Source organism: Perognathus longimembris, chromosome 13, assembly GCF_023159225.1.
Source record: "Perognathus longimembris pacificus isolate PPM17 chromosome 13, ASM2315922v1, whole genome shotgun sequence".
Classification (NCBI taxonomy): Eukaryota; Metazoa; Chordata; class Mammalia; order Rodentia; family Heteromyidae; genus Perognathus; species Perognathus longimembris.
In genome coordinates, this window is record NC_063173.1 from 20,530,216 (window position 1) to 20,554,894 (window position 24,679).

At 35.0% G+C, this 24,679-nt stretch overlaps 1 protein-coding gene across 7 annotated transcripts in view; it reads right to left on the reverse strand.

The window, feature by feature from the left end:
• Btbd10 (BTB domain containing 10) overlaps positions 1 to 24,679 on the reverse strand; it is a 60,900-nt gene that overhangs the window by 24,007 nt on the left and 12,214 nt on the right. For 3 of the 7 annotated variants that reach the window (XM_048360817.1, XM_048360816.1, XM_048360818.1), the window contains 2 exons: positions 16,483 to 16,640; positions 3,147 to 3,218 (listed from right to left, as the gene is read on the reverse strand). The exons of 2 other annotated variants lie outside the window; for them this stretch is intronic. In XM_048360817.1, the coding sequence (XP_048216774.1) occupies positions 3,147 to 3,218; positions 16,483 to 16,583 (173 nt within the window). In that variant the 5' untranslated portion in view covers positions 16,584 to 16,640. Of the gene's footprint in view, positions 1 to 3,146; positions 3,219 to 10,471; positions 11,696 to 16,482; positions 16,641 to 24,679 lie in introns of those variants that run through there. 2 more of the 7 variants (XM_048360819.1, XM_048360822.1) reach the window with 2 other exon arrangements.

Below are 24,679 nucleotides of genomic sequence, written 5' to 3' on the forward strand. Positions count from 1 at the left end.
GGCCTCCAAAATTATAAGACTAATTATTTTCTCCTCTATTTAATTAAATAATTTTAGATCAGAAAAGTAGTCTAAGGCAAAAAAAAAACCACAAAACCATTAGGTGCAAAAGAAAATGAGGACAAATGTTGAGTGTGGTGACACACACCTGTAATCCAACTACTCAGAATGAAGAGATGGAAAGATATTAGGGTGAGGCCATCCCAGCAAAGATAGTACAAGACCCTGTTTCAAAAAACAAAATATAGGGGCTGGGAATATGGCCTAGTGGCAAGAGTGCTCACCTCGTATACATGAAGCCCTGGGTTCGATTCCCCAGCACCACATATATGGAAAACGGCCAGCAGGGGCACTGTGGCTCAGGTGGCAGAGTGCTAGCCTTGAGTGGGAAGAAGCCAGGGACAGTGCTCAGGCCCCGAGTCCAAGGCCCAGGACTGGCCAAAATAAATAAATAAATAAATAAATAAAATAAAATACTCTAAATGGTTGGGAGTATAAATTAACTAGTACAGAATTTGCCAAGTAAGGCTATGGGTTCAATCTCCAGCACCAAAGAGAGAAGAGCAAGAAGGAGAGAAAGATGGGGAAAGGGAGAAGAGAAAGAGAGGGAAAGGTCAGAGAAGAAAAAAAAGAGGAGGAGGAAGAAGAGGAGGAGGAAAAAGGACAGAAGGAATAGGAAGAGAAAAATAAGGACAGGGGCTGGGGATATGGCCTAGTGGCAAGAGCGCTTGCCTCGTATACTTGAAGCCCTGGGTTCGATTCCCCAGCACCACATATACAGAAAATGGCCAGAAGTGGTGCTGTGAATCAAGTGGCAGAGTGCTAGCCTTGAGCAATAAGAAGCCAGGGACAGTGCTCAGGCCCTGAGTCCAAGGCCCAGGACTGGCAAAAAGAAAAGAAAAGAAAGAAAAATAAGGACAAGCAAATTCAAAGAGGATAGCTCTGTTTCAGGCTGCATATAAAAGAATTGAGGACAGGTAAGGGAGAAAAAGTAGCTTAGCCCCAATATCTACTTCCATCAAGAAAGAATAACAAGGACTGCATTTACTTTTCTGTACAAAACAACTCCAAAAACATTCAGACAGAGTATACAAAACAATTATTTGCAAGACATAGTATATCAGGCAAAAGATAAAAATAAATATCCCTGAAAGATAGAAAGCAATGAAATAAATAAAACTGATTGTCCCAACTTATTATTTTGACAATTTCCAAGTAAACACAGAGAGAGAAGCCCAAAAAGAACCCAAGGAACTAAAATTAAAAATAATGGAGCTGAGATGTTGGGATAATGGGAGGCTAGCATTCTCAAGGAAGTTTTAGAGAGGGCGAACAGAGCGGACAGAAAACCTCATATCACTCCACGTGGAGTACTAAACTCACTACCTCAACACACAGTGCTCAGCCTCATACATGCAGGTGAATAGGAACTGTTCCCACAGGTCAAACTGATATCGGGCAATGAGGGCAAAAAAAAAATTACAAGAATCTTATCTCTGATATGGAAAATAATTAGATTGGGCATTGTTCTAGTCAAATCTTTCACATTTTAACAGTAAGACCAGAAAGGACCACACTGAAAAAAATGAATCCTAAAACAAAGCTCAGGAATACTCATAAGAAATATCAGATGCACAAACAAGAAATGGCATTCATGTAAAGAAGCTAGAACACATATCACAATTGGGGAAAAGGGGGAATCAACTGAAATCAAGCCACAATTAGAAATAATAACATCCAACACATCATCACAACTGCATTCTTCTGAAAGTTACACAGAAAAATAGAATATAAATTACCAGAGATAAAAATATCACAGATGAAAAATATACTTAATAGAATTAATGGTAGATTATACAATACAGAAAGAAGGTAATAGAAAATAGTCAAATCAAAACAAAGACAAAACAGAAAAATAAGCAGAGTAAATAGAAGATAAATTAGACATAAACTATGAGAGATAAAAATATCACAGATGAAAAACATACTGAATAGAATTAATGGTAGATTACACAATACAGAAAAGAAGGTAATAGAAAATAGTCAAATCAAAACAAAGACAAAACAGAAAAACAAGCAGAGTACGGTATGTGTGAGTCATAGATGTACATGAAATCCTTAGAGGAAGAGATAAAAGAAAAACAGCGGCTGTACTTTTTCCAAATTTGATGAAAATTACAGAGCCATAGATATATTATGTACAACAAACCCTATATACTTTAAACTCTAGGTTTGTTAGTGAACAAAACCCTCTTTCAAAAATAAAGGTAGGGCTAGGAATATGGCCTAGTGCTAGAGCGCTTGCCTTACATACATGAAGCCCGGGTTCGATTCCTCAGCACCACATATATGAAAAAGCTAGACGTGGTGCTGTGGCTCAGGTGGCAGAGTGCTAACCTTGAGCAAAAAGAAGTCAAGGACAGTGCTCAGGCCCTCAGTCCAAGCCCCAGGACTGGCAAAAAAAAACAAAACAAAACAAAAGACTTGAACCTTCATCTTGGATAAGCATAATAAAAAGCAATTAGGCAAAAATGAGGAAGGAGGTAACAAGTTGGATAAGAAACGTATGCACTGTCTTATGTATGAAACTATAACCCTTCTGTATATCACTTTGACAATAAAGAAAGAAAAAAACTAAAAAAAAAAAAGGAAAAGCTGGGCGCTGATGGCTCATGCCTGCAATCCCAGCTACTGAGGAGGCTGAAATCTGCATATACATTTCAAAGCCAGCCCAGGCAGAAAAGTCTGTGAGACTCTTATCTCCAATTAACCACCAGAACACTGGAAATGGAGCTGTGGCTCAAAGTGGTAGAGCGCTAGCCTTGAGTAAAATGGCTCAGAGACAGCACCTAGGCTCTGAGTTTAAGCCCAATGATCATTAAAAAAAAAAAAAAAGGATACAGTTGACATCCTACAAAGTCCACAGATCTTAAAAGAATGAGACTGCAAACAATTTCATGCCAATAAGCATGAAAGAAACAAATAAGCAAATTTAAATAAAAGCTTACTCAAGAAGGCATCGATAAGCTTAATAGCTTTATATGTATTAAGTTGAATTTGTAATTATTCTAAAAAAAAAAAAACTCCAGTTCCAGATGCCTTCACTGATGAAAACTACCAAATCTTAAAACAGAAATAATACCAACCCTAATGTAACTGCCCCAGAAAACCGAATAGTACTTCCACCACATGCTTCTGCTGTGATGCACACTGTGCCGCTGCAGGAGGCAAAGCAACAGAGGTAAGGGACGATGAACTGAAGCCTTTCCTCTCCATAAACTGATCATCTCAAGTAGAAGGCATTCAGATTGGTAAACTAAAACTATCCTAATTTCAAACCACATAATCATTGATTGTAGATTCAAGCACAAAATGTTTCTAGAACTAATGAGTTGAGCAAGGTTGCAGAATATGGAATCATTTTAAAATCAGTTGTATTTCTATATACTAGGGATGAATTATCTGAATCGAACATTTTAAGAAGTCACTGACAAATAAAATATAAAGACTGAAATATTGTCCTCCATTAGAAAGGCTACTTACAGTAGTGGTTCACATCTATAATTCTAGCTACTTGAGAGATGGAAAGACGATGATACAAGTTTGTAGCCAGCTGAAGCCAAAAGTTAGCAACACTCCAACACCATGACAGACATAAGATTAACAGGTCAGAATAGTTTATAATTGAAACCATGTTACTCTGTCTATGGACAGACCATGATACAGTCTTTTTATATGGGAATCAGCAATATAAAGAACAAGGTAGGCACTGGTGACTCCCATATGTCAAACTACTCCAGAAAATAAGATTTGAGAATCACATACATATCAAAGCCAGCCCAGGAAGAAAAGTCTATGATACTCTATCACCAATTAACCAGCAAAATGCCAGATTGGAGAAGTGAGCAAAGTGGTAGAGAGCTCCAATCATGAGGCAATGTAGAAACAGAAAAAGCGAGCAAAAGTATAAGATCTTCTGGCCTCTACTAGAGAAAGAGAGAAAGAGAAAGAGAGGGAGTAAGAGAAGGAAAGAGAGAGAGAGAGGAAAAGATGGAGAGAAATAAAGAGAGGGAGGGGAAGGAGGGATGAAAAACTAACGGTACATGGTATGTACAACTATATGAATGGATCTTAAGGCACAACTCCTGGTTTAAGGAATTTTCTTATTTAAATACTTCCAGCAACTACCATCATCACTGGCTACATCTTGCTGATGTTTGGTGAATCTAACTGAAGGTTCACAGTGTGCAGTGTCTTAACCCTCTGTCCACTTTTTGTCAAACACTATGTATGTACAAGAAATATACAGATGAAGTTTCACAAGGTCTTCTAATATTTTAAAAACAAATTTAAAAATGTATCTTGCCTTAAAAATAAAGTGAGCAGCCCTAGAAATATCTGCCTAATGTCTTTATTTGAATTAGTCTGTCCTCAATAAAGAAACATTGTTTTAATCAACTTTTATTTGGGGGGAAAATAAGCTTCTTTTATTACCCCTAACAAATACCCCATCTCAATCTTTTTGTTGTTGTTATTTTACTTTTTGCTGGTCCTGGGACTTGAACTCAGGGCCTAGGCAATGTCCCTGAGCATCTCTGTGCTCAAGGTTAGTGCTCTAACACTTGAGCCACAGCACTACTTCTGGCTTTTTCTGAGCAGTTTATTGGAGTCTCATGGACTTTTCTGCCCAGGTTGGCTCAAACTGCAGTCCTCAGATCTCAGCCTCCTGAGTAGCTGGGATTACAGGCGTGAGCCACCAGTGCCCAGTGCCTAGCCTGAATCCTGTTGTTGTTTTAAGCTAAGGTACTCACAGGATTTTACTTTTAAATATATTTTAAGAAACTTATTTTTATTTTTCTTATCAGCACCCTTTTATATGTTAAATTGGGAACAGGCTAATATGGCTCCTAGGCCAAATTCAGCACCATTGTGTGATTCTGTTAAAGGTTTTTTGTATACATCCAGGCATAGTCAATACAACTTGAGTGAGCATCCTTAATCCAAAAAGTTGAAATATGAACTGCACCCAAACCATAAACCTTTTGAGGAGTGAATTCTATACCTGACTTTTGTGTGATGAGTCATGATCAAAACACAAGCACACTAAAAGTATTATATAAAATTTTCTTCAGAAGATGTGTAAGGAAGATAGAAGTGAATTTCATGTTTAGAGTTCAGCTCCACCCCCCCAAGATATCTTATTATTTATAGGCAATCATTCTAAAACATTTCCCCAAATTCAAACTGTGAAATAATTCTGGTCAGAGCAGAGGGATATGCAACCTGTATTGTTTCATTTGGCTGCTTCTGCCCTGCAATGGCAAACCTGTGGTTGGGACAGAAGTTGTGTATTCCACATCACCAAAAAACAGCTACTATCTAACTACTTACAAACTTCAAAATCTATTTTTAAAAGATTTAATGAAGAATTCTCATTATGAGAGCAAGTCACCAAACTGCCTACAAATCTTCTGGCTTTTCTGCTTAGCATACAGCTAGTTTCTGAAGAACAAAGGCTAATTAGCAAAAGGAAAATTCCCAACTTAGAAATGGGCTAAGGTCTCAAAGATTATCCATAAAACTCTTTTTTGATACATATTCTCCAAAGAATTTTTTAAATGATAAGTTATATCCCACACTCCCCTCCATAAAAGACAACTTCAGCAAGAAATACCATCCAACCATAGTAATACTAGTCCTAATTCTTGGCATCTTTCTTCCTAAAATCTCATTGCCAGACACATCAGAAGTCTCCAGGAAAAAGCAGTGAAGGCAGCAGGCACTCCGGGTATGCTGGTGTAAGACTGCATCTTTTCAAATTTCAACTAAAACTGCCTAAGACCACAATATCAACAATTCTGACAGGAAGCTGGGCGCCAGTGACTTGTGCCTGTAATCCTAGCTACTCAGCAGGCTGAGATCTGAGGACTGCAGTTCAAAGCCAGCTCAGTCGGGAAAGTCTGTAAGACTTTTATCTCTAATTAACTACCAGAAAACTGGAAGTGATGCTGTGGCTCAAGTGGTAGAGTACAAGCCTTGAGATGAAGAGATCAGGGAGAGCGCCCAGGCCCAGAGTTCAAGCCCCACGACTGACAAAAAAAAAAAAAAAAAAAAAATCTGACAGGAAATAAAAAAAAAACCTTAACTCATTACAACAAGGCAAAAAGTTTTCTCAAATGATATGTGTGCGATGTGTGCGATGACTGGGGCTTGAACTCAGGGCCTCACACTCTTGCTTGGCTTTGGCTTTTGTGCTCAAGGCTGGCATGTTACCACTTGTGCCACAGTTCCACTTCTGGCTCACCAACTTTTCTTCTTGGGCTAGCTCTGAAAAAATTCCGCAAATTTCTACCTCTTGAGTAGCTAGGGTTACAGGCATGAGCCCCTAGCACCCATCTAGAAGGTTTTTTTTAATTTTAAAATGTTTAATCTGAGTGTGGTGGTACATACATGTAGAACTAGCTCTCAGGAGGCTGAGGCAGGAATATCCTTTGAATTCAAAACACAATTGGAGCCATGTGCTGGTGGCTCCTGATTGTAATTCAAGCTACTCAGGAGGCTGAGATCTCAGGATCCAATTCAGACTCATTTCCAATTAACCACCAAAAAGCCTGAGAAGTAGAGCTGTGACACAGTGATAAGGTGCTCTCTTTGAGAGAAAAAGCTAAGGAACAATACCCAGGCCCTGAGCTCAAACTCTAGTTACTGGAGTGTGCTCATATACACACATGTGTCCACACACACACACAATCTGGGTAACATATTGAGATGCAATTGCAAAAGAAAAAAAAAAGCTTACTACCTTGTTCCTTTCATTTTTTTAAGGAGAATATGAATAAGCAAGCACATTTCCAAACTGAAGTATCTCTGAATAGGAACTCAGAAACTTTGAATATACTCATTAAACATCCTTCATATGCCATATACTGTTCTAGTGATAGTGGCTGGACCAAAATGTCTCTGCCCTCAAAAATAATATATACTGGTAAAAACAAAACATACAACATGTTTTAAATATTATATGAAGATAAATACTATGAAGCATAAGCAGAGTAAATAAAGAAAACAGAGAATCACCACTTTGAGAGGTCAAAGCATAACTCTGAAGGGATATGTCTGAGAAGATCCTAAAGAAGTGACAAATGGCAAATGATGTAAAGCTCTAGAGGAAGAGTGAGTGCAAAGGTCCATACCAAGTAATACTTTAAGAGATTTATTCTTGCTTTGGAAGGCTCTGATTTTGGCAGTTTTTTCTAAACTTAAGACGTAAATGTTTTAATTTCACCCAGAGTTCATGGTTTTGCATAGGACTAATTCCTTGTTGGGGGGGAATAGTCCTGCAGATCGCAGAACATTTAGTAGCATCTCTGACCTCTAAATTCAAGATACAAGTATGGCCTGAGTCTTCCGTTTTAACCACCAAAAATGTCTCCAAACACTGTAAATGCCACTCTAGACCAAGAACTGACCCAGTTCTTTCTGCCTGCTGGGACCAAATAAAAATCATGGTAAAATTTAGGCATTTTAGGTACCTGCCAAACACAATACAAGCACTTTAACCCTTAAAACCATTTCCTTTTTGCAGTTGAGAAAATGGAAGCTTAGAGGTTAAGCTACTTGCTTGAAATCATATAGTTAATAAAGTGTAGGACTAAGATGTAACCCAAAAAGAACAAAAATTCAATGTTGATTCAAAGTTTCATTTTGTTTTTTACCAAAGGAAAATCCAAATATTTGAAGTTCCCACTCTATTCTTAGTATCTATTCATCCTCATCATCTTCCTCATGAATATATGTACACAAGTCAAGACTATTTTAATACACAGCAAAGTGACTCTATTCTTTCATTAACTGAGACATTTTTGGTTCAGCTTTTTGGTGGTTAGTTGGGGGTAAAGTGTCTCACAAACTTTCCCAAGCTTGCTTCTTATACTTATCCTCAGATCTCAGCTTGCTGCGTAGCTAGGATTACAGGTATGAGCCATAGGCACCCAGCTGGTTTTTGTTTCTGGGTTTTTATTTGGGGGGGGGGAGGGGAGGAAGTGTGGGGAAGATGATGGTAGCCAGATTGTGATGTTTTATATGAAGTTTACTTTCATGTTATTTTGTAAAGCCATGTTACTTTAATGTGCCATTTTGTTTTAGGCCTCACATATACTCCTTAAAGTTTACTTACATTAGCCCAACAGTCCAGCCTCAGAAACCATATAGGATCATTCAGAGTATTATTTACTATTCTTCTTTCTACATTGTTATGTCTAAATTTGATAAATGAGGGGGAAAAACATTTTTCAAGATCAATCTACTTTTGGATTGAGTCACTCAAAATCAAAATCAGTTAATTAGCATAATAACTAGCTGCTAACTAGTTTTCTCACATCATATCAAGGATATTTTTTCAAACTTTAAAAAAAGCTTCTCTAAAAGCTAAGAATAAATCCCAATTTCTCATATTGGTACTAGTCTACTACGAACTACAAATGGAAAATTAAAGTTGGTTTGACAACCTCTTCTTAACAAACCTATTGTACATTTTTTTATCTGGCTTTCTTCAAAGTAATCATAAGTTATACTTTTCAATTAGTTTAAAACATTGTATCAGTTTCAAAATAAGACCAAAACTCTCATCGTTTAGCAGCTGTCTAACTCACAAAAACTTCAAAGATCACAAATATCACTAATAATTTCAAGATGTGACATGAAGGTCCTTGAAACGGGCTATTTCAAGTGGCCCAGAACAACTCACACAAACTAAAAGCATTTTTATCTCTGTACCTGCATATACTGTGTTCTGTCTTTCTGAACAGTGTTTGCATCGTTATTTTTACTATTGATATTTATGGTAGTCTCTTGTTTCCTTTTTGACAAAGAAGCTTGTAAGAAAAAGATGAAGTTCCTTTCTCATTGTTATACATTGTTGTTGTACTCCCTTGGACTACCTTCTCATTAAATGTAATAGAAATAATCCTTTGATTGGTGTTACAACAATTTTCTGAATTTTTAAAGGAATTTATTTTTTATACTTTATAGCTATTTGCTTCATTATAAAAATAGTGTGCATATCTGTAAAGAGTCTACTTTGAAAGCAGGCTAAGAATTTTATTTCTACTAGAAAAGTATCCAAAATTACCCTTTTTCCTAACTCCTTAAGGTATTCTTTCTTCCTTTTTAAAGAACTCAGATTAATGAAAAAATTACCAAATATGTGTACATAAAACAGTATGCAATTCAATTATGCTACAAATGATTTTATGACATAGGGAATGTTTATAATTTCCTTTCTGAAAAAGTATGTTATATAACAATACATACAACAATATCTGAAAGTCATTTTAAGTATACATGTGTGATTCTCACAGATATATAAGATTATATATCAAAATATAAAATATTTTCTCTTGATAGAAAAATAACATTTTTATTTTCTTACATGTGCTGTCCTGGGCTTACCAAATTTATGTAATGAATATATCATTTTTATAATAAGAAAGCATTATCTTAAAAGAATAAGAACAAAAGGAAAATAGTATAAAAAAGTCTTAGACAAAAAGATCTAGCTAAGGTTAATCTTTTATAACTCTTAGTACTACAACAAACTTAGGTATTTCTGGATCCCTAAGCACACCCCAACTACTCACATATACAATTAAATATAAGATACTAAATATATATACACATATATATGTATAGTTAAAAATTCCACAGCAAGTCTGTTACAAATCATGTACAAACATCAAAAATAAAGGCTTTGAAATACAAAATATTCCAAACTTCCCTACAAAATTATCAGTAGCATGTGGTAATGAAAACAGGAAAAATCATTAGTTAATATGTTTTAAATTTGTACTAGAATTTCCTAATCAGGTAAGCAATATTACCTGTTAAAACTTTAAATCTCACAGAATTATCTTTATTTATAAACTTTTATCTGATTGAAAATTAATTTGCACTAATCCAAAACTTATCCGGCTTATTCTGTTTCAGTAACAGTATTTTCATTTCCTATTCTATCAGACTAGAAAGTCATTTTAACCAATCTGAACTTTGTTTCTTTAGCTCATAAAAATACTGTTACAAATAATCCTTAATTCATCCAACAGTAAAAATGCTGTTTAAATGCATCTTTAAGATGTTATCTTAATAATTTCTTGTGAATTTTATTAAAAATATTTAAAAATTAGCCTTCACTTAAGTTTTATGTTTATAAAACACAATACCAAACATAATGCATTTCAAGATATTTTGTAAAAAAAAAGCATCAAACCCATGAAAACAATAAACATATTGCATTTATTTTAATTAATTTACCATTAAACTGACAATCAAATATATCTTTTACATCTAGAAACATAAATGATCATAATGAAACAAAGGCCAACATTTCTTTCAACCTCTCTTGTATCCACCACATACATATAAAGTATACATACAATTATAACTCAAAGATATCACGTAATAAATGAATACACACCTTCCTTTAGTACATGCCAAGGTAGACACACAAAAACAAGAAAAAAAATTTGAAATCAGAGTATAAAGGGATGCTGCTCTTTCAAACAATGCAGCACTGAAGGCCAAGTCAGCATCCTTGGGCATTACTAATAAACTTTAGGACATCTGATATTTCCATCATCTTCAAAATTCTTCTGAACAACCAGAAAATTCTCTAGCCTCCCCCTACCTCACCTGGCCACAGACTTGCTTTAGCTTCCCTCCCTGTATTGAGTAATAATGCTGTTGCTGATATTTAGGCTTTCAATGTTCAGAGATTCAACCCCCTCTATATACTAATTCAGTTCATTTTCTCACAGACACTGACTCAGCCGTGGGTTGTTGCAGCACTGACGTTTCTAGCCAAACAGCATCGTGTGAGCTGTGATCATCCCATTTCTTCATCTCTGAACAGTGATTGGATATTGTAATTGACAGACAGGTGGAAGAAAACGCAGGAGAATGAGAGCTTAGAGATATGTAGATATGTTGCCAAATGCCATCTGTAAGGCTAATTCTATCTCTGACAGCATGCCAGATTCTAGAAAACTAGGATGCAGATAATTTTTAACATCAGGATATCCATTCTAGACAGTAAAGTTTCTCTTTTAAAACCACAGGGAAAATATTATCTGTACTTTAAGACACCACTCAAGAACTAGCCTTTGAAGCAACCAAACTTCCCCATTCTATACTGCTGCTGAGACCACAAGAGTGACTTAAAAGAAAAACTGGAATGCTCCGACTTCATGCAGTCTCAGGAAAAAATGAGCATGCGTACTTCTGTGTGGGAATGGAACCTTGCGGCAAAGTCTGAATCTATGATGCATTTATCTTTAGTAACCTGAGCAGACTGCAGACAGAAGTTTTATATAGTTACATTCGACACAATTCAAATGTTCAGGAGCTTTAGGCATATCTTCTGTGCTGACATTTTAACATTCTACAGAAGTGTTTTCTTTTTCAAATAGCAAAACAGTTCTTTAATTCATACCTTAAAGGAAAGTTGTCATGTGTCAGGCCAAATATACTTTCAACATCATCAGCAAGCTATGAAAACTCCTCTATACTGTTAGTAACTATATAACTGGTCACATCAAAAACACAAATTTCATTAATTTTTAAACTAATTTGTCTATACCACACAGAAGTCAATCTATGCCCAGCTTCTGTCTTGGCTTTTATATCAATGATGTCTGTCTGTCTGTCTCTCTCTCTCTCTCCCCCCTTCTGCCTGGAGATAGAGAGATACATATATGATTTATGCCCTTATATATACATGTTTACATATATGCACACATATACACATATGCACATACACACACATATAACATACATATATAATCTATATCCAAAAAACTTAGAAACTACCTTAAAATTATATTATGTAAAATACAAAATATATTATGTAAAATACAAGTCATAAGCCAGACTTGCCAAACTCCCAAACTCCAATAGAATTAAATACATGTATAACAACAACTAGCATTTCCTTCATAAACCAAAAAGGGAGCTTGGCTGGCACCAATGGTTCATGCCTATAATCCCAGCTACTCAGAAGACTGAGAGTTAAGAATTTCAGTTCAAAGCCAGCCCAGGCAGGAAAGTCCATGAGACTGTTATCTCTAATTAAGTATCTAAAAGCCCAAAGTGAAACATGGCTCAAGAGGCAGAGCACTAGCACTAGCTAGGACAGCACCCAGGTCCTGAATTCAAGTCCCAGAACACCGCCCCCCGCCAACACACACACATACAGCAAGTGTATTTTTATCATAGCCAGCAAGGTGAGAAAAAACTGAAAATCAAGCAACATGAAGCAAACACATTTAAAAAATAAAAAACAAGGTAAGTTTAATTGGAGGTCTAACTCAAGTGGTAGAGGGCCAGCTATGAGCAAAAAGTAGAGGGAAAGCTCAAGAACCAGAGTTCAAGCCCCAGTACCAGCAAAAACAAAACAATTTTTAGATTATATATAGAAACTGACTAATAAAGTCTTCTGATTATTTTTAAATAAATTTAAAATTCTGAGTTAATAGTAAATCCAGTTCATAAACTATATTTCTTAGTGTCTTGATCCATATAACATAGTTCTAGCTAATGACATAAACAGATATAAGCAGAGAAGTTCTGAGAAATTTAATTTTCTGATGAAAGACTTTCCTACTGTCCTTTTTTCCCTTTTTCCATGTCTTGGCTTTTATATCAATGATGTCTGTCTGTCTGTCTGGCTCTCTCTCTCTCCCCACCTTCTGCCTGGAGATAGATACATATATGATTTATGCCCTTATATATACATGTTTACATGCACACATATTCACATACACACACACATATATATACATAACATACATATATAATCTATATCCAAAAAACTTAGAAACTACCTTAAAATTATATTATGTAAAATACAAAATATATTATGTCATACAAGTCATAAGCCAGACTTGCCAAACTCCCAAACATGATGGCTGGAACTATTCATCTCTTGTGCTAACAACAGAACAGCCAAGCAAATCAGATTGTTGACCCTGATATTTTTAAGCAATTAAACATATACCAACCATCAACTACCTCTAAACTTCTAGTGTACAAACAATAAATCAAGCTAGGTGCTGAGGGCTTATACCTGTAATCCTAGCTACTGAGAAGGCTGAGACCTGAGGATCATGGTTCGACCCCAGCCTAGACAGAAAAATCTATCAGATAATCATCTCCAATTCAGCAAAAAGCCAAAAGTGGAGTGGTAGCTCAAATGGCAAAATGTCAACCTTGAGCAAAAAAGCTAAAGGACAGTACCCAGGCCCCAGTACTGGCCCCCCCCAAAAAAAGAAAAGAAAGAGGTGGGGGGGAAGGAAGGATCAGGAGAGAGGGAAGGAAGAAAGGGAAGGAGGGAGGGAGGGAAGGAGGGAGGGAGGGAGGGAGGGAGGGAGGGAGGGAGGGAGGGGGAGGGAGGGAGGGAAGAAGGAAGGAAGGAAGGAAGGAAGGAAGGAAGGAAGGAAGGAAGGAAGGAAGGAAGGAAGGAAGGAAGGAAGGAAGGAAGGAAGGAAGGTAAAAAGGAAGGAGGGCAGGTAGGGGAGGAGAGAGAAAAGAAAAATCAATCTCTAACTTAAGCCAGTCTGGTTTTCTTTTACTCAAGTATCCCCAAGTAAAATATGTTAGATTGAGGAAGAATGAAGAGAATGGGTGGCTAATAAAGAATAACATAGACAGGGTAATTTGATCAAAGTATATTATAATCAAGTTGTAAATAGCTTAATGAAACCCCTTTGCAATACTAATTTTCCTCAATAAAACTAAATAAATAAAACATGAGATTAAAAACATGGGAGTAGGTCAAATGCAATAAAACTAGTCTTCAGTTGCTATTTGATTTGAAGCTATGTGATGAGTAATAAGCATTTATTACACTTGGTCTCTATAATATAAACTGTTTGAAATTCAAAACAAGAATGAGAAACTTGTTATAAACTCCAGCTCTGCCATTAACAAGTTAGCAGGCCTTGAACAAGGTCATTCACTTTTTTCATTTGCCAAATCTAGACCACATACTGTCCAGAGCTTGAGTCAAGTTAATCTCCTAAATGTCCTCGGCAGAGATGTACTTACAACCGTGCTACTTCTCTCATCACCTAGGATTAGTTTAAGTCTTATTTTCACCTACTCACTTGATATGAATTCCTTTTCTGAACTTTATTTTAAAATTCAGTACCACAGGTCAAGTATCCTATGGTTCTCTAATTGTTCCATTTGGGAATTAAAAAGCATTCCATAACAGTAGCCTGACACAGTTGAATTTCTCTGAACTAAGGTCAGGTTATACAAATTGATGGGTTTTACAACTTCTCTCTGCATTAGTTTCCCATCAACTCCAACCAATCACTCTTATTTTCTCTCTGTGTTAAACTATTTCCTTAAAATTAAGAAAAGGATTTCAGTATCAAGGAAATTTTTTTCAAGAAAGCTGGCATTTGTTAACAGTGATTGGGAGACTTTTTGTATTTAGGCAAGTTAAATGTTCAATAATATCCACTAAGTAATATTCACACACAAAATCTTTTTCTTTTGACTTTTAAAAAGCCAAGCCTTTAAAAATTCTGAAGTTATATGCTCCTGAATATATAGGAATAAGAAGTCTCTAAAAGTAAGCTGTTCTTGCTGGCATGAGCTTTCCACAAGGGCTTAAAATAAACTCATTAAAAGGACTTCATGGTCTTCTCATTACAAAAATTTTAAATCAATTTACTAATATTTATTTTTATGTTTTCATTCAAAATTCTAAATACTGATACAGCACACCCCAAAACATCAGAAATTTACCAATGAAGGGTTTGGGGCTTGGGGTGTAACTAACTGATAATGTACATAGCATATTCAGGGCCCTGGGCTGGACCCACAGAACCATAAATAAATAAATAAATAAATAAATAAATAAATAAACAAACAAATAAATAAATAAATAGTTACTGCCATACAGCTATCAAGAAGAGCTATCTTTGTTATTGAAATGAAACAGTAACAAGGAAAAAAGCATTCTAAGTTTTTGTAATTTTTTCTCATTAAATACAAAGCTTTATAAGGCCCACTTTGACATTTCTAACATTGTTGCCTATTCATTATGTAATATAGTACTACACACCAGCAGAAAAATATCAAAAATTAGGAAGTGTAACATGTAAGTCACCTGAATATATATGATATACACACAGAATATTAGACTCAAATATAGTCCCATTTAATACAATAAACCAATATCTCTTTATTCTAAAGGGCAAGATAATTATCTACCAAACAGAAAGAAAAAAAAAACCAGATACCCACTTAGATGTCTCTCTTTTCTATTTCTTTCTCTCACATAAATACACACATGCATCAAAACATATTCATACCATGTGGCATGTACTCAAAGTAAGTCCACTTCACATTAGCATTTTTAAGATGTCACCACATTAAAACTGTACAACATAGGTGATCATCTTGTCAAGAGAATCAAAATGTACCAGCCACTTATATTTTCTCTCTGTATTAAACTATTTCCTTAAAATTAAGAAAAAGATTTCAGTAGCATGGAAATTTTTTTCAAGAATTTGTTAACAGTGATTGGGAGACCTTTTTTGTGTATTCAAGCAAGTTAAATGTTCAATAGTATCCACTAAGTAATATTCACACTCAAAATCCACTACAAAAACATGCTTACATACCTGAAATATGTGATGTTTACAAGCTGCCAATTATATTAAAATATGTCATAAAGTGTTATAAATGGGGTATTTCTCATTTAGTCATATAACACAAAGTAAAAGTTAAAAAATAATAGATGAATATAAACATTTGAAATGAATCTCATTTCATACATCAAACTTTAAATGAACTAGTAGTTAATCCAGAAAGATTCTTTTTCCCCTTAGGATCAGGGTGACAGTATGAATGTGTCACATAGTTAAAACAACTAAGATAAGGGAAAGAGTGGGTTGAAAGGGGCTGCGAATGTTGAAGGGGTGACATTGATCAAGATGCACTGTATTCATAAACTACTTTGTTATATGGCACCTCCTTTGTACAACTAAAGATAATTTAAAATACAAATAATTTTGAAATATATAGCAGCAAACACTGATGGAAATATAAATTATCAGGTATAATCTGCACACATATTATATTTGGGGTACAATAAATTCTTATTAGAGAGTTTCAAATATGAAGAGCTAATGTCTTTCCAATTCCCTATTGGCTCAATTTTAACATTTGGACATGGAGTAAACTAAGATCTAGGCTTAATTTAGAAGTAGAAATAAATATTTAAACAAATATAAAATTTTTTAAGTTAAAATAAATATTTTTCTAAAAACTATCCAAGGAGAAATATAAACATTCATAATATTTTGTAAAGTAGCCCCACCCTCTGGCAGGGCTTGCCATAATCAAATACAATAGTAGTCTTTACAATTAGGTTTAGCAGAACTTGGATATGCGAAATACATATTTTCTACCTACCTTGAATGCTTATAAAGTTTACGAGGTCTACTATGCAATTTCCGATCCCAATTCTCTGGGTCACTGGAGTTACTGTCATAGGGATGAGGCCGTCCTGCCATCCCACTTCAAGTTTCCTCACACTACTGCTCTGAAAGCACACATGTAGCACCCATAACCTACATGAAAGAGTAGTGTTGACCTTTAAATCTATTCCATGCAGAATGAAATAGCCACAGAACTTTACATACTTGATATTATTGTGACATATTTTAAAGTGATGAATAGATCATAAAATATGAATGTAAAAAATGCTGCAAATCAGATTAAAACAAATCCCCTCACTCAATTTTTGGTACTTTTCACCTGACTCATCCATTAAATTTGTGATTTTAACAGTTTAATAATGTTCTGTTTCTATTTAGTAAATATACTGTCTAGGTATTTTGTCCTTCTCAACATCAATGTAGTGCCAAAAAGGCAAAAACAATTCCATACAATGATACTTGAATATAAAAAATCACTTGGTGCACACTAAAAAAATTAAGATTAACAAAGCATTCAGTAAAATCAATAACAATATTATTTCTTCACTTAAGTTAAAGAAGCCAAGCATAGTTAAATTTTGCTAAAATATAAAAATATGTACATACTCTGATATTTCCTTATAGTGCAATATCACAAAAGGATTCTACCAATGCTTTATATACTTAAACTTCTTTTCATATATGAGGTTCATGATTGTTAAATCTACCATAGTTGTATAAAATGATAAGAAATTTCAGTAGCTTTATGACATACCTAAATAAAGCATTTTATAAGTATACTCACTATCCCATTTATTCTTCCCAACACCTTTGCAAGTCAAGCATCATTTCCACATACAGAACAGAAAACATCCTCAGAATTTTAGTGACTTAGCCAAACTTCACAATACCAGTCAATATTAGGATTACAAAAAAAAAAAGGCAATGACAATTTAGTACACAAAAGTCTTCAAAATGGAAAAATGTACAGACTATTCATTTGAAAGTAGATCAGATTGGACTCTTAAGAGATTAGAAACAAAAGCAAAAATTAAAATGGATTAAACAAATGTTCAAATTGTTTTACCAATTATATAAATGTGAGTAGGAAAAGGTTTCCAGCCATCAGCTCCAGTGTTCTCTATATTTTTCTATATTGGATCTGGTGGAGGGAAATAAGGTAAAGTTGTACATAAAAGTCAAAGAGAAATTCAGAAATAGGAAAAATACTCTATCTTCTTGAGTTTTATATGCTGTTTTATATGAAACACAATGTCACAACAAATTCCAGAGATATTTATTAAGTTTTTTAATCTAGCTGGGCCTAATATAGGGAATCAAGAGTTCAAAGGCCATCTGAGCTACATGGAGAGACTATCTAAAAAAATCTAAGAACTGAGCCAGGAGTAATGGCTTGTATCCATAATCTCAGCACTGAGGGAAAGAGAGCATAAGGAAGGAGGATTGTAGTCTGACGTCAGCCTTAGTAAAAGGCACAAAGAACCTATCTGAAAAATAACTAAAGCCAAAAGAACTAGGAGCATGGCTAAAGTATTAAGCATTCTTGCCTAAGTGTGAGGCACTGAGTCAACCCTCAGTGCCCCCCACAAAAAAAACTACCATAAAAAATAAAATAGCAGTAGATTGTAAAGACTACTAATGGAGATGCAGCTTAGTAGTAGAATGCTTGCTTAGCATGTTCAGGGCATTAATATCTATCAAGTAGAATATTTTCATTTTGGAGAAATGTTTTTGCCATCCTTTTTCTCTTCATAATTACTTAGTACTTTGTTTCTACAAACAACTGCAAATCTCATAATAAATGCATACTTTAATGTAATATATGTATGAAAATAGAACACTAAGTGAAATAAAGAATTAGACAATGGCTGATTCAAATTTCTGATTAAATGTCAAATAATTTGTTGAATGGTCTCAAAAAGGAAATCTGTTTCCTGAAGGATCACAGAATCATCAAAAATCAATCAGAGGGCTGGGAATATGGCCTAGTGGCAAGAGTGCTTGCCTCGTATACATGAGGCCCTGGGTTCGATTCCTCAGCACCACATATACAGAAAATGGCCAGAAGTGGCGCTGTGGCTCAAGTGGCAGAGTGCTAGCCTTGAGCAAAAAAGAAGCCAGGGACAGTGCTCAGGCCCTGAGTTCACGGCCTAGGACTAGCAAAAAAAAAAAAAAAAAAAAATCAGATCTCAGATGAGAAAAAAAAAAAAAAGAAAGAAATTATTTTGAAAATAATCAGAATCTGATTTCAACTTTAAGTTATAAAAATAAAAGCATATTCACTTTAGAGCAAACATTAACACTTTTCAGTTTTATGTCATTGCTATGATCTGTACTGAAGAGAAGAGGAAGAAAAAATCTGAGACAAAGAAAAAAGAAAGATGTGGTCAGCAAGAAAACCCAAAAGAATAGTAGAGGGGAAATATTCAGTAAGAAGAGAGTGTAGGTTTAGCAGATTTTGTGGAATGAGTTTAGTAACATTTCCTCCAGGCTTTGTTGGTCTTCAAATAAACTGTTTTAGGGATTAATATTTCTTTACAGGGGCATTTTCCCTCCCTGTATTCAAATACTAGAGACAGGTCTATGAATAGGACAGAGAAGAAAATCCTAAACCATGGTAGACAGTGGCCAAAAATATTAACCACAAGGAATGAATAAGAAAATTGAGATTCAATCTTCTGACACTGTTACAGTGGCTGGTACACATCTAGCAGCAGGAAAATATCTATTTTCCCAGTTGATTCAAAGAAAGAAATGTACAGTTGAAAACTATCAAAATACCAGACACAATACAAATGCTATTTCCATTATTCATTGTTTCAATCTAAATTCTCAGGAAATCCAACATGCCAATCTTTTCATCCTAGTTTCTCCTTTAAAGTGGTCCTTGACTTCTTTTTCCCACATGAAATCTACCTCACAATTTTCTTTTTACTCCTTTTCTCCCTTCTAATTCATAAAGCTGTTGCCTTCATTTCAACCTTTGTCATCTATCAATAAGCTCTTGGCCGAACTCTTTACAACCACTTAATTGACCATTTGCCCTACTACAAGCAAAATTATTTTCTGAAAAACTTTTAATGTCTCTCCATTTCCTATATCTGACCATCTTACCATAAAAAGTTCTTTTAAAATTTGGCACTGAAACCCCAATGACTATATCATAATTGCCAAATTAAATGTATTGTTGTTTATAGAACAATTGATGCTAGAAGACTGGTAACAGTTTCCAGAAAACATGCCACTGTTCATTTATAGACAACAGAAACAATCTAAATTCCAAATAACCTAGAAATCAACTATATATAGGCTGGGACCTATTTGGTTAAGTAAATTATGTCTTGTTTCTCATGAAATTACCAAAAGCCAAATGAGAAAAGGGTGGTTCAGTACTTTCTCTTCTTTTGAATACTAGTATATATAAAACAGATTCTTCACAGAATCTTCAAGACATCATAATAAGTAAGTGTTCCCTAGGACACTATTTCAGATAGTATTAATATGATCCATTCAAGGACTTCTAAAAAAGAAAGTGAAAGAGATCATTTTCTCTTATTCGTACTAGGTTATCAATGAACTAAGAAATTAAGATACATCTTATTTAAAACCATTCTATTTAAAACTTATCTCCATATTATCCTATGAAAAAAATCCACAGAGCTAAGATTAAAATTTCTGTTTAGGGACGCAAGTGTGCCTCAATTAAGAGTTAGCAAATTCACTACCATCCAGTATAATCCAACACAATCTAAAGGAAAAAACGATACGTTTAAGCAAAAGCCATGTTCTTTCTAATATACCAAGCTGGTATTTAGGAAATTTTTTTTACTCAAAGAGCACCACTTTTTAACCTCAACCATCTTCTGGCTTCGGTCATCCTATGGACATCTCGGTGTAAACAGTGTTTTCACATAAAAGCTTTTCAACTGACATGAAACTATATTTCTTAAACTGAGAAGCAATTCAAGTGTTATGATTACTGAAGAGAAATTCCTGACAGGTAAGAGAAAGGAAGCAATGAAAAGGAGAGGGTGGGGAGCCAAAGATAGCCTTCAGTTATCCAAGCATATAGGTGATGGACACTGAATGTCCTAAGGTAACCTTTCCTGTATGGAAATTACTGAAAGGAGAAGAAATCATCTCAAGGAATAAACTGCTTGATCCCAGCAGGTAAAAGAACAAACACCTGAATGTTCATATAATTAATTCTATATTGACCAAAGAAAGCCATCACAGGGACCTAGATGGAAAACAGAAACTTAAGGATAATTTGATGAACCTCCATCCTTTTTTTTTTCATAAACTGTGAGATTTTTTTTTAAAATTTTTATTGTCAAACTGATGTACAGAGAGGTTACAGTTTCATACGTTAGGCATTGGATACATTTCTTGTACTGTTTGTTTCCTCCTCCCTCATTCCCCCCGAAACCTCCATCCTTAAGGAAAGATTATGCCACCCAGAAAAGCAAAGAATATATAATGCCTAACCACCACGAAAGCCTTGATATTTTTCTAGAAATGTTTATAATTCCCTCATGATTGTGAAATCACATTAAATTTTTCCATGAAGAACAACATAACTGTCATTTTTTAGCAGCATCAAGAGCTATAAGACCTTGAAAACAATACAGATATTCACAACAAACAAAAAATAAGTAGAAACAACTTTTTAAAAATGGAAATGAAAGATGAAAAGGAAACCCTTGCAAATGCAGACAGGTGTCATATTTGTGCAAGCCTTCCTGCAGAAAAGTTAGGATAAGCTATTTTTTTAATCCTATTTTGAAGCTGACCTCTGGTGGTTCATGTTTATAATCCTAGCTACTCAGAACTAGAGTGCAAAGGCAGCTCAGGCAGGAAAGTCTGTAAGACTCTAAAATCCAGTTAACCACCAGAAAACCAGAAGTGGAGGTGTGGCTCAAGTAGTAGAGTGCCAGTCTTGAGCAAAAAGCTAAGGAACTGCACCCAGACCCTGAGTTCAAGTCCCATAACCAACAATAACAACAACAAAAACACCTATTTTGAAATGGAAAGTGTCCAAAAGTAAAGAGTAGTGGAAGAAGAGTATATTCTTAAAAAACTACAAGTGGAAGAGACAAGATTTTAAGTTCAGTTCCAAGATTTTTGTTTGAATGTCTTCCCTATGTCTCACAAATGTGGTGATGGAAACCAGTCACATAGTTCAAACTAGTTGAAAAACTTGAAGACTGGAAATGCATATGGAAATATTAGGTGGATATAGAAGGAGTAAAAGAACTGCAGGGCAGTGAGATCCAAAGTTAGAGCACAAACTATGCTCAGATTTCTGGATAACAGATGAATTTCACAGCCATATGGAGGAGACAACAAATGCAGGGGGGAAAAACAGCAACTACAAAAGAATCTATCTTTGAAAGTCCCATGGGAGGAGATCTATGAGTATGATGTTGTGTAACTGAGAATATTCCTTTAGTATACACTGCTCAAGCCACTGATAGCCATGTACTCACAGAACATAGACCACTACAAGCAGATGAACCAGAAATTACAAGGGAATTCTCAGAAAGAAAAGACCCACAGAGAAGACACATTTCAAAATTTGAATATTATCTCTGCCCAAATTTTGGGCTGACCACCAAATTACATAAATGCAAGAGGGACTTCCTGCACCTAGAAATCTGTCTGCCTAGAAATTAGGAAGCTGGGCTGGGAATATGGCCTAGTGGCAAGAGCACTTATCTCATATACATTAAGCCCTGGGTTCGATTCCCCAGCACCACATAAACAGCCAGAAGTGGCGCTGTGACTCAAGGTAGAGTGCTAGCCTTGCGCAAAAAGAAGCCAGAGACAGTGCTCAGGCCCTGAGTCCAAGGCCAAGGACTGGTTAAAAAAAAAAAAATAGGAAGCCCTGAAGTCAAATCCCAAAACTGGTAAATAAAAACAAAAACAAAAAGAATACTATATTAGGTTTCAACAAAAAATTATGATATATGAAAATAAGACTATATAAGACCCAAGCACCTCTCCCTTTGTACATAAAATAATATACAGAGTGAAAAGAACCCCAAAGTTTTTAGAGGACCCTATATTCTTTACCTCACATATGGTATATACACATAAACATCAGAGGGAAGCTGGGAGAAGGGCTCAGAATGAGTAAAAAGGGAGTAAAAAATACAGGAGAGGGGCCCAACAGCTCCAACAGACATTGATGCAAGCGAACTAAGCAACTCAAGAGTGGTTTTGGGAGAGAGGAAATGAGAGAAAATTAGGGAACAGATGATACTAAGCAAAAGGAAAGAAATGTACATATCACTTGATCTGAAAGAAACTGTTTTATTGTTAATGTTCACAGAGTTTATAATATACTTTGTATATTAGAATGATGATGCCCATCAGGTTAAAATGTGTACTTGAAATTTATGTAGTTACTTAAACTCAATAAAGAGGAAGAAAAAGAAAAGAGATAGACTATAAATGTTAGGTAATAAAAACTGACCCCGTGAGCCAAGATGTTCAAGTTAGCAAAGACTTTAAAGCACTCAAAGGAAAGCACATCCAAAGAGCTAAAAAAAGAAAATTATCTTGATGAGTAACAGAAAGGAATTTTGGTACAGATGTAAAAAACTATCCTAAAAAAAGGCAATCTGGCTCTAGCTGAAAAGAATAATAACTTAAATGGGCACAATAGCAGATGGAAAAGAAAAATGAACAGAGCTACAGAGACAGGTGGAAACTAGTGATACAATGTGTTATTTGCAGTCACTACTGATATACACCATGACTTACACTTAAAAAGTATTAAAGAAGTGAAAGAAGACAGATTTAAGATAATGTCTACAATATCACATAAAAAATGACTAGTTGTCTCTGAAAGAATGCTAGAATAAAAGAGAAACTTCTTCATTGTGTCCCCTCACACTATTTAAATTGTATATATGATGGTTGTTATAATAATAATGTTGGGGGTCTTTAATAAAATATTGGAGGATGTTACAGAAATCTTATTTTTTTCTTAAAATTTTAAAAGAAAAATGTATGCATAGTGTACGTACATATAGTATGTACAGTTTTGTTTTTTATTTTTTGCATATAGTCAGTACATATTCATTGGCAGAATGTTTCTGCCAAATATTCCCAATACTATAAAATCCCTGAAGACAAGAATAAAGTATAATTTATGAGTTCCAATAGCTTTGTATAATTTGTATATAAGTTTTAACAATAATATCAATTAATATGAAAGAAATTGAAGAGCATTTCATATAATACATTAATGCACAGGAAATACAAAGTTTGAATATTTATGAAGTCTTAGCTTTTGGTTACTATTTTTGTTTGTGTGTGCCATTCCTAGGGATTGAACTCAAGTTCCTGGAATTGTTCTGCTCAAGGCTAGCACTTTTCCACTTGAGCCATGGCTCCACTTCTGGCTTTTTGGTAGTTTACTGGAAAGAAGAGTACCATAGACTTTCCTATCAGGGCTGGCTCTGAATTGCAATCCTCAAATCTCAGCCTGACTAGTTAAGATTACATGGGTAAGCCACTGGCACCCAAAACCAGTTGCTTTTCTTTAAGACGAGAGCGAGACAGAGAGAGAGAGAGATATCCTATATATATACACACACAGCACTAAATCATGTAAATCTTACCCTAAAATGAGTAAAACATAAAATAATTCAATTTCTGTACTCAGGAAATATATATCAAGAAAGCAGAAATAGCATTCTGAGAAATAATTTTTGAAGATATTATCAAATGAGCCTAAAAATCCCCTCTAAGATACCGTTTACTTCACACAAAAGCTGTTGTCCTTTTCTAATTTGTTACAGTGGGAATAGTATATTTTTACAGTACTAGGGATAGAACTTAGGGCTACGTGCATACTATACAAGCACTCTACCACTACACACAACCTCACCCCTCCCAAATAATAATTTTGCTGAATTTCTATTCAAATTTTGTTTACTTTTTGTTGTGTTTGTTTTAAAATCTAAGTATCATTCTGTAACCCAGACTGGCCTTGAACATCCACTTGCCTGGCCTCAAGCCTTCTGAAGACCGAGATGACACCATCAGGTCTAGGATGATCATTTCCTAATCAAGCTAGCACTACTTAAAAAATGCTTCTCTCTTGGCCAGGCACTGGTGGCTCATGTCTGAAATCCTAGCTACTCAGGAGACTAAGATTT